The 12,250-nt window shown below is 36.1% G+C and overlaps 1 protein-coding gene across 7 annotated transcripts in view; it reads left to right on the top strand.

The window, feature by feature from the left end:
* The window catches only part of LARP1B (La ribonucleoprotein 1B), a 147,946-nt gene that overhangs the window by 42,186 nt on the left and 93,510 nt on the right, over positions 1-12,250 (top strand). For all 7 annotated transcript variants that reach the window (XR_013167537.1, XM_077140061.1, XM_077140062.1 and 4 more), the window contains 2 exons: positions 4,579-4,751; positions 10,583-10,948. Coding sequence is in view for 6 of the 7 variants with exons in the window: in XM_077140061.1 (XP_076996176.1) it covers positions 4,579-4,751; positions 10,583-10,948 (539 nt within the window). In the remaining variant the exon portion in view is untranslated. The remainder of the gene's footprint in view (positions 1-4,578; positions 4,752-10,582; positions 10,949-12,250) is intronic.

The following is a 12,250-nucleotide window of genomic DNA, read 5'->3' as shown; positions in this document are numbered from 1 at the left end:
TTTTTCTCCTCCTTTTCCCTTCTCTTCTCCATCTGAGACACCCACAACACGTATATTTGTGCGATTCATAGTGTTCTTGAGTTCCCTGATACCCTGTTCTAATTTTTCCATTCTTTTCCCGATAGTTTCTGTTTCTTTTTGGAATTCAGATGTTCCATCCTCCAAATCACTAATTCTATCTTCTGTCTCTTTAAATCGGTCGTTGTAGGTATCCATTGTTTTTTCCATCTTTATCCTTCACTTCCATAAGTTCTGTGATTTGTTTTTTCAGTTTTTCTATTTCTTCTTTTTGTTCAGCCCATGTCTTCTTCATGTCCTCCCTCAATTTATCGATTTCGTTTTTGAAGAGGTTTTCCATTTCTCTTCGTATATTCAGCATTAGTTGTGTCAGCTCCTGTATCTCATTTGAACTATTGGTTTGTTCCTTTGACTGGGCCATATTCTCAATCTTTTGTGCGTGGACCGTTATCTTCTGCTGGCATCTGGGCATTTAGTCAGATTTCCCTGGGTGTCGGAGCCAATAGGTTGAAATATTTTTCTTTGAAATCTCTGGGTTCTGTTTTTCTTATCCTGCCCAGTAGGTGGCGCTTGTGGAACACGTTTGTCTCACGTGTTTGGAATGGATCCCCCCCCCACCCGGTCACCGTTCTCTGCGGCCTGGGGATTTCCAATCCAATTCTCTCAGTTGGTCCGGGGGGCCGCGCGTGGTGGGCGCGTCAGCCGCCGCGGCTTGAGGGGACCCTGTGGCTCCTATTATTAATGCCCCTATTGGTGTTTGGTTGGACCCAGTCCCTGCCACTGTCGGAAATTCCCTCTTTTCCCTGGAGGGGTTCCAGTCGCTGGCCGCCGCGGCCTGGGGAACTTGCCACCGGACCAGGAAACCGCCCGCGGGGTAGGGGTGCCGGTTGCCGGCCACTGCGGCTTGGGTAGCCCTCTGATCCAAGACTCGTAGCCGGTCCAGGAATCCGCCCGCAAAAGAGGGGCGCCGGCCTCTGCGGCTTGGGAAACTTGCCTCTCCGAGACTCTAAGCCGGCCCGTGAAGGAGGGAGGGAGGTGCTCTGGCCGCCAGCTGCCGCTGCTCAGGGAATCGCGCGCCGCTCGGGGATCTCACCACAGCAGAGTCTTGCAGTCAGTCTAGCCAGTCCAGACTAGGGTACGCTGTGTGTCCATTCCCTGCCGTGGCCCCGGGAGCTGTTCTGCACTGTTTCTGTTCACCTAGTAGTTGCTCTGGAGGAGGAACTAAGACGCACGTATCTTACTAAGCCGCCATCTTGGCCCCCATTTTTTGTGGTTTTAATGTATACTTAGCATCTACTTATTTCCTGAAACAAGTCTGTGTATTGTCATTGATTTTAGGTTCTTATATAGATTATGCCTCAGAAACCAGGTAGATAATGAGGAAATCAGAAATATGGAATGTTCTTAGAGATATTCTAGTGTATATTAGACCATAGGAATAAATATATAACTCAACCTTTTCCCAGATTTCTCACATTTCTGCCCTTAATAATCCCCTTTTAATAAGAAACTGTGATTTCCTAAATTCAGTGGGAATATATATGTCACCAAAAATTTGAAATGGAAATAAGGGATAGAAGCCTAGCTTTAGACTTTATGTTAGTGTACTTAGGCATAGAAAAACAGTAAAATAAAATAAAAATAGTGAAATTTTCATGTGTGTGTGTGTGTGTGTGTGTGTGTGTGTATATATGTAGTTTATATATATATAGTGTGTGTGTGTGTATGTGTATATATATATATATAATTTATCTTCAATTAGATATCCCACAAATTTTAAAAACATAAATCTTGATGTATATTTTCAGAAGGGTTTGTATGGTAAAGTAACATTTTTGGTCTTCATCAGAGAAATGAAAAAATCTATTTTTGGAGGTTGAATTGTCTAACATGGGTTGACTTTTGTGCTGAGTATACGACCTTAATGTACCAGGAAAGATAGATTAGGAAAATGGTAAGATGTTAGCTTTTGAAATTTAGCTCTTTTATTGTGCTACTAAATACTGTTCAATAAAAGGATTTCATTCTTTAAAATTGAACGATCAGGTACCTGACAATCTTGGTATTTGTTCTTAAATGTTTGTGACAGTCTCTGATAATTATTGGATAGTACGTGCAATTCCTTTTGAAAACGTGTTATAGAGGTTTCTTGGAGGACACACAGAAAGTCCTTGTAAAAATCCTGTATATTTACCCAGAGCTGTGATTCTTCCAAGGTGAACAAAAATGTCATACCAAATAGATTTAACATGGAATATAAATGGAAATTTACTTTGCAAGTCACTGATATTTTCAATTACATCAAAGAAAAGAATTTTTTAAATGTGATTTCAAATTGTAATTTAAGAAAATTTAAGAAAAATTTTAGGGTGGTGCGACGGTGGCTCAGTGGCAGAATTCTTGCCTGCCCTGCCAGAGATTTGGGTTCAATTCCTGGAGCCTGCCTATGCCAAAAAAAAGATACATTGTTAAATTTTAAAGTTTGTCTAATTTTAAAGTTTAGTAATCTAAGTCAGATTCACATGTACTTGGTTTTGGAGAAATATAAGTTTATCTTTACCCTTTTCAAATGTAGAGTTTGAGACTTTTCATGGTAAAAGAAAACCCATACAGGAAACCACAGATAGGGCTTAGTTATAAGGTGAATACTCTTAAACATCTCTCTTTTCTTTTTCTGTTGTAAATTTCTTGTTTTACCCAAATTCCTGGGCATTTTAATGCCATCACATTTGTAAGCACACGTATCAAAATGGCTGACATCCTGGTAGAAGCATAATTGAAGCTTAACAAGCAATTAGAAATGATTCTGTATTGAAAGTGGTGGGTAGTGATTTCCCTACTATGCCAGGTACAGTTCAAAGCATTTTTACAGAAACTGCATAGTATTGTAAGTCTGACAGAAATTATATGAGGTAACTGAGTCTGTCCCCAAGCCCAGTGACTGTGGTGGTGGTTCTTTATCTGCTTTAAACACTTTTATTTACTTTAACAAAAATAGTAGTTGAAACACAGTTCTCTGGAGTTAAGGCTTTTCCCATTCCTATAACTTAATTTTAACATTGACATTTCAAATTGTGTTTTTCACGTGAACTGTTTTTGTGGACTCATTTAGTAATCCTTGATTTAATGAAGTTGTAGAGCAGCAGTACCCTATAGCGATATAATGAGAACCACATATGTAATTTAAAAAGTTTTAATAGTCTTAAAGTACAAAGCAGATGAAACGAATTTTAATTATATTTTAAATTTGTCTCTATATCCAAATATTATAACCTAAAAATCAATGTAAAATTGTACTTTTTTTTCTTCAGTAACTAAGTCTTTGAAACCTGGGACTTATTTTATACTCAGAGTGCATCTCAGGACTGAGTCTCCACTTAAAGGTGCTCAGTAGTCTCAGGCTACTGGCTCCTCATTGGACAGCACATTTCTAGAGATTTTCCTGTTATGAAACAGTGTATCTTTTTCTTTAAGGGAACAAGTCAGTTTTTTATTGAATACTGGATCTGAATATGTTTGTGGGGCACATCTTAAATCTATCTGATTCTAGCATTTTAGTAGATTTAAGTCTTAGAATACTCTTCTCAAACCAAACTCCTGAAGTATGTTTTTTCATTTTGATTTAGTAAATGAAAGGATTGCTGGTATTAATTTAGGTTCAATTTTACGCCTGTGACATGCAACTTTGCAATATTTTTAAAGAATTTACTCTTAGGAGAAGGTGTTAAAAATTTAAATCTATAAAACTTAAAATAGGAATTTATTTTCAAAAACAATTTTATTCAAAGCAAGTCCTTAATTGCATTTTGTTGTTCTGAAGGTGAGCATACCTAAAATACTTTGGGTCATGTTCTTTGCCTTCTGACAAAAAATATATGAAGAAAACTTTGGATTTTATTTATAGAGTTGTAAATATTTTATTTAAAAGAAAACAAGCCAGCAGAAGTGATAGGAGAAGTACCTTTTAAATTCCAAGTTTTTGAGTGTTATAAATGTTTTTGCCAAGGGTATGCACTTTCATGTAATGCTCTCTTCACAGTATTCTGAGAGGCAAGATAGTGAGAGGACACTATCTACTGAATTTATGTCAGACCTTGTAAAGCAAAGGAAATAGGAAAAGTGGAAATAATGCTGCTATGAGTTTAAAGAGGGACTTTACCTTGAATAAAATGTGTATTTAGCCTGACCGTAAGATTTAAAATTCTATAATTTCATTAAAATTCATGGATTTTAATCTTCAATTCCACATAGAACTTTGACTCCGAAGTAGATGAACTGTGATAATTAGTAAATGACCCACTTTGATGTTCTTGAGAAGTCTGAGTTAAAGTGATCAGCAAGGGTTGGTGATACTCCTTTTAATTGGAATTCCTTTTAATTAACTCAGTATATTCAATACATCTTACAAGCTTTTCAGGTTTGAAAGTCACCAGAAAGCTTAGAATTTAGATTAAATAGGTTTATAATGTTTTGTGAAATCAAGCCTAAATCAAAAAAAGAAATGTATTATGAAAATACAAAAACCGTTATTTTAACTGTAGAACTAATTTACAATTTTAGAATCTGCCCCAAACTCTCCAAGAATTGGAAGTCCACCGAATCAAAAAAAAACCACTGTTACAAGTAATCTTCAAGCAACGTCTAGAGGTTTGTCTACCAGTTTGCCTGACTTGGACTCTGAACCTTGGGTAGAAGTGAAAAAGAGACATCGAACATCTCCAGCGAAATTAAAGGTAAGTTGTTATGTTCTATGTATATACCTTGCAGGAGGCGAGGGTAAGGTCGTTGATGTATTTTCTATCTGTAAGTTACGTATGTAAAATTTAAAAATTGGAATCTTTGGTCTTTAGTAACAGCACATGGTTTACTTTGTAGTAGAAAATGTTATACTGTGTTTTTAAAGGTTTTATTTCTGAACATGATTAAAGAATAGTATTTGTGACCAGTACAAATTTGAGTAATTTTGTGTTAAAATATAAAATGGCTGACACATTTTTTAAATCTTGAAGTTATATATTTCTTGAGTAGTTGTAAGGGTCTTGAGGGCATATATAAAGGTTTATGAATGCTTTAATGACTTAATGTACAATAGAAAAGGCAATTTTCATTACTCCAAAAAAGAAGTAAAAAAAGAACACCCCACTCCCCCTTTATTTATTCATTCATTCATTTTTTTCTTCTTATCTGTCCATACAGTGGATAAAGAGAAGGTCATCCTAAGGTTTTCACAGTTACAGGTTAATACTCAGGATACATTTTTTTTTAAATCCAGAAACAGAACTAAATTTTAAGTCTATGCTATTTTTAAAAATTTATTTATTAATTAAAAAATTAAGAAACCAAATAGCATCAACATATATAATCAGTAATTCACAATATCATCACTTAGTTGCATATTCATCATTTCTTAGAACATTTGCATCCATTCAGAAAAGAAATAAAAAGACAATAGAAAAAGAAAGAAAATGAACACAAGAAAGAAAGAAAAAAAGATTATACCTTCCATACCCCTTACCCCTCGCTTTCATTGATCACTAGCATTTCAAATTAAATTTATTTTAGCATTTGTTCCCGCTATTATTTATTTTTATTCCATATGTTCTACTCCTTTGTTGACAAGGTAGATAAAAGGAGCATCAGACACAAGGTTTTCACAATCACACAGTAACATTGTGACAGCTGTATCATTATTCAATCATCCTCAGGAAACGTGGCTACTGGAACATGGTAGCCATCCTAAGGTTTTCACAGTTACAGGTTTATACTCAGGATACATTTTTAAAAGCCCAAAGAAGATTTCTCCAAAACAATTTTTTGTAAACTTTTAAAATTGTGTAGTATAACATATATACAAAGCTAAGAAATAAAAAAGCAGTAGTTTGCAAAGCGCTCCTCAAAAAGTGGCCACGGGATAGATCCCAGAGGCTGTCATGGGCCACCGCACCCTCTCATATCTTTCCTTCTACCTGCTCCAGAACACAGCAGGCCAGCAGGCTCAGATACCTTTTTATCACCGCAGTCGACCTTTCCATCACTCCTTCTTTGTGAACGATAGCATAGATACAAAAAAAACTATACATTTCTAAGCACAGCACTACAATTAGTTGTAGAACATATTCCACAAACAGTTTTTAAAGATGCTGATCATTTCTACATTTGTCACAGTATACCTGGGTAATAGAGAGGGAGGATAGTGTTCTGGACTTGCTGGCAGAAGTAGCATATTTCATCCATTCTGAGACACAGTTTTTCTTCCATATATAAAATCCCTGTATGTCAACCTCTCTTTCAGTGATATGTAAAAGAATGGCTCATCTTAAAATTGTTAGCATATTCAATTCTATGAAATAACGTTTCTGGAAAGGTAAGTATTGGAGAAGGATTGTTCTGTGGCGGGGGAGGGTGGTGTCAGAAAATTGGAAATGGGATCTGGTTTTAAAAGTGGAAAGCAGGGGCAGGCGGGCCATGGTGGCTCAGCAGGTAAGAATGCTTGCCTGCCATGCCTGAGGACCCGGGTTCGATTCCCAGTACCTGCCCATGTAAAATAAAAAAATTAAAAATTAAAATTAAAATTAAAAAAGTGGAAAGCAAAGTGTAATCTTGTGCCCTTACAGTTTTATGACCAAAGAATGTCAGCACATTTAGTAAGATCTGAAATGGGTTCTGCATCTGCAGCATATAGCGTCTGTCTCTCAAGATAAGTACATTTGAGGTACTAGAGATCTCAGAGATACCTATTGAGGTAGTTTAGTTATTGACAACATTGTCAACATACTTTTTAGAAAAAAAAATATTCTAGAGTGAATATGGAAATCTTGGTTGACTATCTTTTTCCCTATAAATCTGAGGATATTTTTCCATTGTTGTGTTGGTTTCAGTTTTCCTCTTATGAAATTCAGTCCCTTCAGATTCTTTTTTTTAATCAAGTTGTTCTTTTTCTCCTCGTTGAAATCTAAGATTATTTCTTTCTTTAGAAAATAATTCTTGAGCTTTTAATTGGGAGCAGACGTCATGCTTCTTATTCTCGTAAAATAGTATTGGATGACTGTATCATATGGTTGTTTTTTTCAAATACCTGTTGTGATTGCTGTCCCATGCTCCTCTCCTGCTCTCTGTTCCTGCCATCTGAAAATTCTGAGCGTTTTTAGGACCGCATTGGGACCACTGTTTGTTCCTCCTGTTCAGCCTTCCTTTATATGGATTCTAGGTTGCTTTTTCTGCTATGCTGGTTTATCACATCAGTAAAATCCCATTTGCCTTCTGCTTTCCAGAAAGTTATCAAAAACTCTGATCTAATGATGGTAATCCTTGTTTGTTTTTGGTATTGACACGAAATTTATTGTTTTCATCACTTTGTATCATTGTAGGAAAGCAAATAATCGTGTGCCTGAATCTGATGTATAGTCATCTTTTCTTTCTTTTTTTTTTTTCCCCCTTTGGAAGACCATGTTATATATATAAACAGCTCAGTATCTCAGAATTTAGAATTAACAGTTATACCTCCTGAATATATGTGACTCTGTAAGCGCTTACTAGGACCCTTTACAATAAGCCCCAACCCTTAATCCATGCTCTCAACTTTAGTTCTCAGAATTTTTTTTAATATTTTCTTTGATAAAACTTAACATACAAACATTCTTAACAAACAGATATTTCATACATGGTGTACAGTCAGTGGCTCACAATAACTTCGCATAATTGTGTACTCATCACCATGATAAAGTTTTGAACATTTGCGTCACTCCAGAAAAAGAAATAAAAAAGAATAAACAAAAACCTCATGCATACAATACCCCTTGCCCCTCCACATTGACCACTTGTATTTCCATCTACCCAATTTATTTTAACCTTTGTCCACCCTATTATTTATTATTCATGTTTTTTACTCATCTTTCCATACCCTAGATAAAAGGAGCATCAGACAAAAGGTTTTCACAATCACATAGTCACATTGTGAAAGCTATATCATTATACAATCATCTTCAAGAAACAAGGCTACTGGAACACAGCCCTACAGTTTCAGGTACTTCCCTCCAACCACTGCAATACACCATAAACTAAAAACGGGTATCTGTATAATGTGTAAGAATAACCTTCAGGATAATCTCTCGACTTGGTTTGAAATCTCTCAGCCACTGACACTTTATTTTGTCTCATTTGTCTCTTTCCCCTTTTGATCAAGAAGGTTTTCTCCATCCCTTGATGCCAGGTCCCTGCTCATCCTGGGATTAACCCTGGGAGTCATGTCCCATGTAGTGGGGAAGGGCAGTGAGTTCATTTGCTCTGTTGACTTAGGAAGAGAAGCCACATCTGAACAATAAAAGATATTCTCTTGGGATGACCTTAGGCCTAATTTTTTTTTAAACTTTTTTTTATTGTATAATATAACATAGATACAAAGCAAAGAAAGAAAAAAGCAATAGTTTTCAAAGCACCCTTCAACAAATAGTTACAGGACAGATCCCAGAGTTTGTCATAGGCTACCATATGATCCTCTCAGATTTGTCCTTCTACCTGCTCCAGAATATAGAAGGCTAGATGGAAGAAATATGTATTCTATCACAATTGACTTTTTTTCTTTCATTTGGGAAAAATGCCATATATAAAAAGCAATAAATTTCAAAACATAGCACAACAATTAATTGTAGAACAGATTTCAGAGTTTGGTATGGGTTACAATACCACAATTTTAGTTTTTTTCTCCTAGCTACTCTTAAGATACTGGAGACTAAAAGAAATATCAATATAATGACTCAGCAGTCATATTCGTTTGTTAAATCCTGCCTTATCTGTATAACTCCACCATCACCTTTGATCTTTTCCACTCTTTAGGGGTATTTGGGCTATGGCGATTCTAACTTTTTTGTGTTGGAGGGGGCTGTCGGTAATATGGAGTACGGAGACGGAACTAGCTGATCTTCTGGAGAGGCTGGGCTCTCTGGGTTTCAGGACTTACCTGGTCTAGGGGCCCATCTGGAGGTTGTTGGTTTCTGGAAAGTTACCCTAGTGCATGGAACCTTTGTAGAACCTTATATATTGCCCTAGGTGTTCTTTAGGATTGGCTGGAATGGTTTTCGTTGGGGTTTGGCAAGTTATGAGAGGTAGCAATGTCTAACTGAAGCTTGTGTAAGTGCCCTTCAGGGTTGCTTCTTGACTCTATTTGAACTCTCTCAGCCACAGATATTTTATTAGTTATACTTCTTTCCCCCCTTTTGGTCAGGATGGAATTGTTGATCCCACGATGCCAGAGCCGGACTTATAGCTGGGAGTTATCTCCTTTGCTGCCATCTCTGTTCGTTTTTAAGCAGTTTTATTCACACATCATAAATAAGTATGTGCCGGGTGGTGTGATGGTGGCTCAGTGGCAGAATTCTCGCCTGCCATGCCAAACACTGGGTGTCGATTCCCAGTGCCTGCCCATGCAAAATAATAATAATAATAATAATAATTATCCTGTGCCTGAACCTGATGTTCAGTCCTCTTGAACTCAGAATCCCTCTTCCTCACAGTTTATATAAAAATCCTATTTTAAAGAGAGATTTAAGTATAACTGATAGAAAGTGAAAATTGATGCTGCTCTTTCCAGGATGTTCATCCTCAAACTTTTTTCTTGTTCCTCACATGTGAATAACAAATATGTAGCTTTTGAAAATATATATTCAGTATTTATAACTTGCTTAAAAAATTTTTTTTCATATAAGCCTTGTGGACTGCCTACCATTTACTAGACTGTCTACTTCATCAAGGCAGAATTTTTGTTGTATTTATTACTGTATACATGTGCTTTGAACAGAGCCCAGCTCCGACTGAGCACCCAGATGATTGTTGGCTGACTGAATGAGTGTAGACCTGGATGATAGGAGTTCTGAGGCGGAGTGATTGTGTTATTCTAAGTATTGAGAAGTTAGTATGAGCTACTGGGTAATGATAGGAAAGAATGTGGCAAGGTATAGTGACAGCGAGGGGAAATCTATTTCTTTGTGTTGTGACTTTTGAAAATCTAACCTGCATCCATTTTAGAGGTTCTAGGATCTAAAAATTTGTAGTTAAGGTAGCTAACAGGAAGCTATTTGTAGTTCTTTAGAAGGGGTAGAAATTTTAACTAGTTAGGTGAGTTCTAGGAGGAAAATTGAGCAAAGCAGAATGGTGGATGAGAGTGGAGCAGAGGGGTTAACTAGGAAACTGACATTAATATAATTATGAGGTAAAAGTAGTTCAGACTATGGAAGGTCTTGAAATCTGGAAGACCTTGGTTTCAGTCCTTAATTCCATAACTGGTCAAGTAACTTCAAGTGTCTAGGCTTTAGTTTTCTCATGTGAAAAATGAGTAGGCACAGTGTGATTGGTAATCTGAGGACTTTCTAACTCTAAAGGAATTTTTAATATAGTCCTTCTTTTACTCTTTGTGTTGACTTTTCTTCTTAAATTTGGTCATTAGCAGTTTATATCTATTGGGCCAGAATTGACTACTACATTAGTCATTGAGTGTACAAGCTTGATTTTAAGTTAATTAACGCTGTTATGCTATATGTTGTAAAAGTAAAAATAACAATTTTTCTTTTAGGAATCAACGCCTGTCCCTGATGAGGCATCAAATCAACATCATTCTCCAGAAGAACAGGAACAAGAAGAACTTGATTTTTTATTTGATGAAGAGATGAAACAAATAGAAGGTCGAAAAAACACATTTACTGATTGGTCTGATACTGATTCAGATTATGAAATTGATGATCAGGATTTAAACAAGATTTTGATTGTAACTCAGACACCACCTTACATGAGAAAACATCCTGGAGGAGATCGAACAGGCAACCACATGTCTCGGGCAAAAATTACATCTGAACTTGCTAAAGTTATCAATGATGGCTTATATTATTATGAACAGGATTTATGGATGGAAGAGGATGAAAACAAACAGACGGCCATAAAGGTAATTGTTACTGGCCAGCATCTGTCCAGCTGATAGGCTTATTTTAAGAGTCTGTGCTCCTCATATTTTCTTGAACTTGAGGCTTCATTTTATGAAATTTTGAATATAAATAGAATATGTTTGATTTTAAAATCCTCTTAAATACATCTGTTAGTCACAATTTGAAAAGTAATTTTATTTTATTTAATAATATTGTAATAAATAATTTAATAAGCAAAATGAAACTAACACCGTTGGTTTTTCAGGTGAAATTTTGTAAATTTATAAGAATGAGAAGTTCCTTTCTCACAAGAAGGAATAAAAGCTAAAGTTATAGATAGACTTAAGTTTATTTGCTCATTCTTTACCTGGGTGTGATTATCCAGGTACATATGAGCCAGTGGCTTTAGAGAAGGGTTATTTTGTTGCCCCTTCCATCCCTTCCTCAGTCTGTTGTGCTGTATGGTAGTGGAACTGGTTGTGGACAAGGTATAGAAAATTACACTGGCTGATTGTCCCTCCTTGTCCAGTCATTACTTTGGTGTTAGAAATAGTGTTTTAAATGATTTTTCAACTTTTTATTTTCATGCTTTTCACCCCAGATCGTGGCCTCAATCCCAGTTATTAAATTAAAATATAAAGGAAATCCAGAGTAGTCTGTTGCCTCTCTGCATATTTTTACTATAAATTCATAATGGTATAGTTCGGGATAAGAAGGACTTTTTTCCCTGCCATTTCCCCATATTAACTAAGTTGATTAGAAAAGCCCAACAGGTTTTTAGGGAAGAATAATAAAGGAAAAGTTACATGGCTATGATATGCCAAATAGGAAAGAGATCTTGGTCGAAAGTAGTTAACAATTGTAGAAAGAGAAGGCACTCAACTAGTAGTTGAATTGGGGGCATACTACCTTTTCCTGGAAGTTCATATCACCAGCAAAAGTCTGCTTTTCTTCTGTCTTCTTATTTCTCTCTTCCTGAGATTTCCAGCTCTGTTTTCAGTTCTTTACTTTCTGTAGCTACTGTTTTGTTGAACATCCTACCTAGGATACGATAGCATGTCAGTGATATAAAGCACGAGAAGGTCTGTGCCTGCCCTACAGCTGTGGTGAAGGAAGTGTGTTTTTAAATAGTTTCTCAGTTGAAAGTCTTTTTTTGTATAGTCAGTGTCATTTTATGTGTGATCTTAGATTTTCTAAGTAGTATCTGTCTTAAATCCTTTTTGGAACAGTAAAGAATATAAATTTTAATAATAGGCTAAAATTACCCCCTCTCTCTGCCCATTCCTACCCTTTTACCTGCTTTGTTCTTCGTAATAACGTTT

Source organism: Tamandua tetradactyla, chromosome 22, assembly GCF_023851605.1.
Source record: "Tamandua tetradactyla isolate mTamTet1 chromosome 22, mTamTet1.pri, whole genome shotgun sequence".
NCBI classification, from domain to species: Eukaryota; Metazoa; Chordata; class Mammalia; order Pilosa; family Myrmecophagidae; genus Tamandua; species Tamandua tetradactyla.
This window is presented reverse-complemented; position numbering and strand designations above follow the sequence as displayed.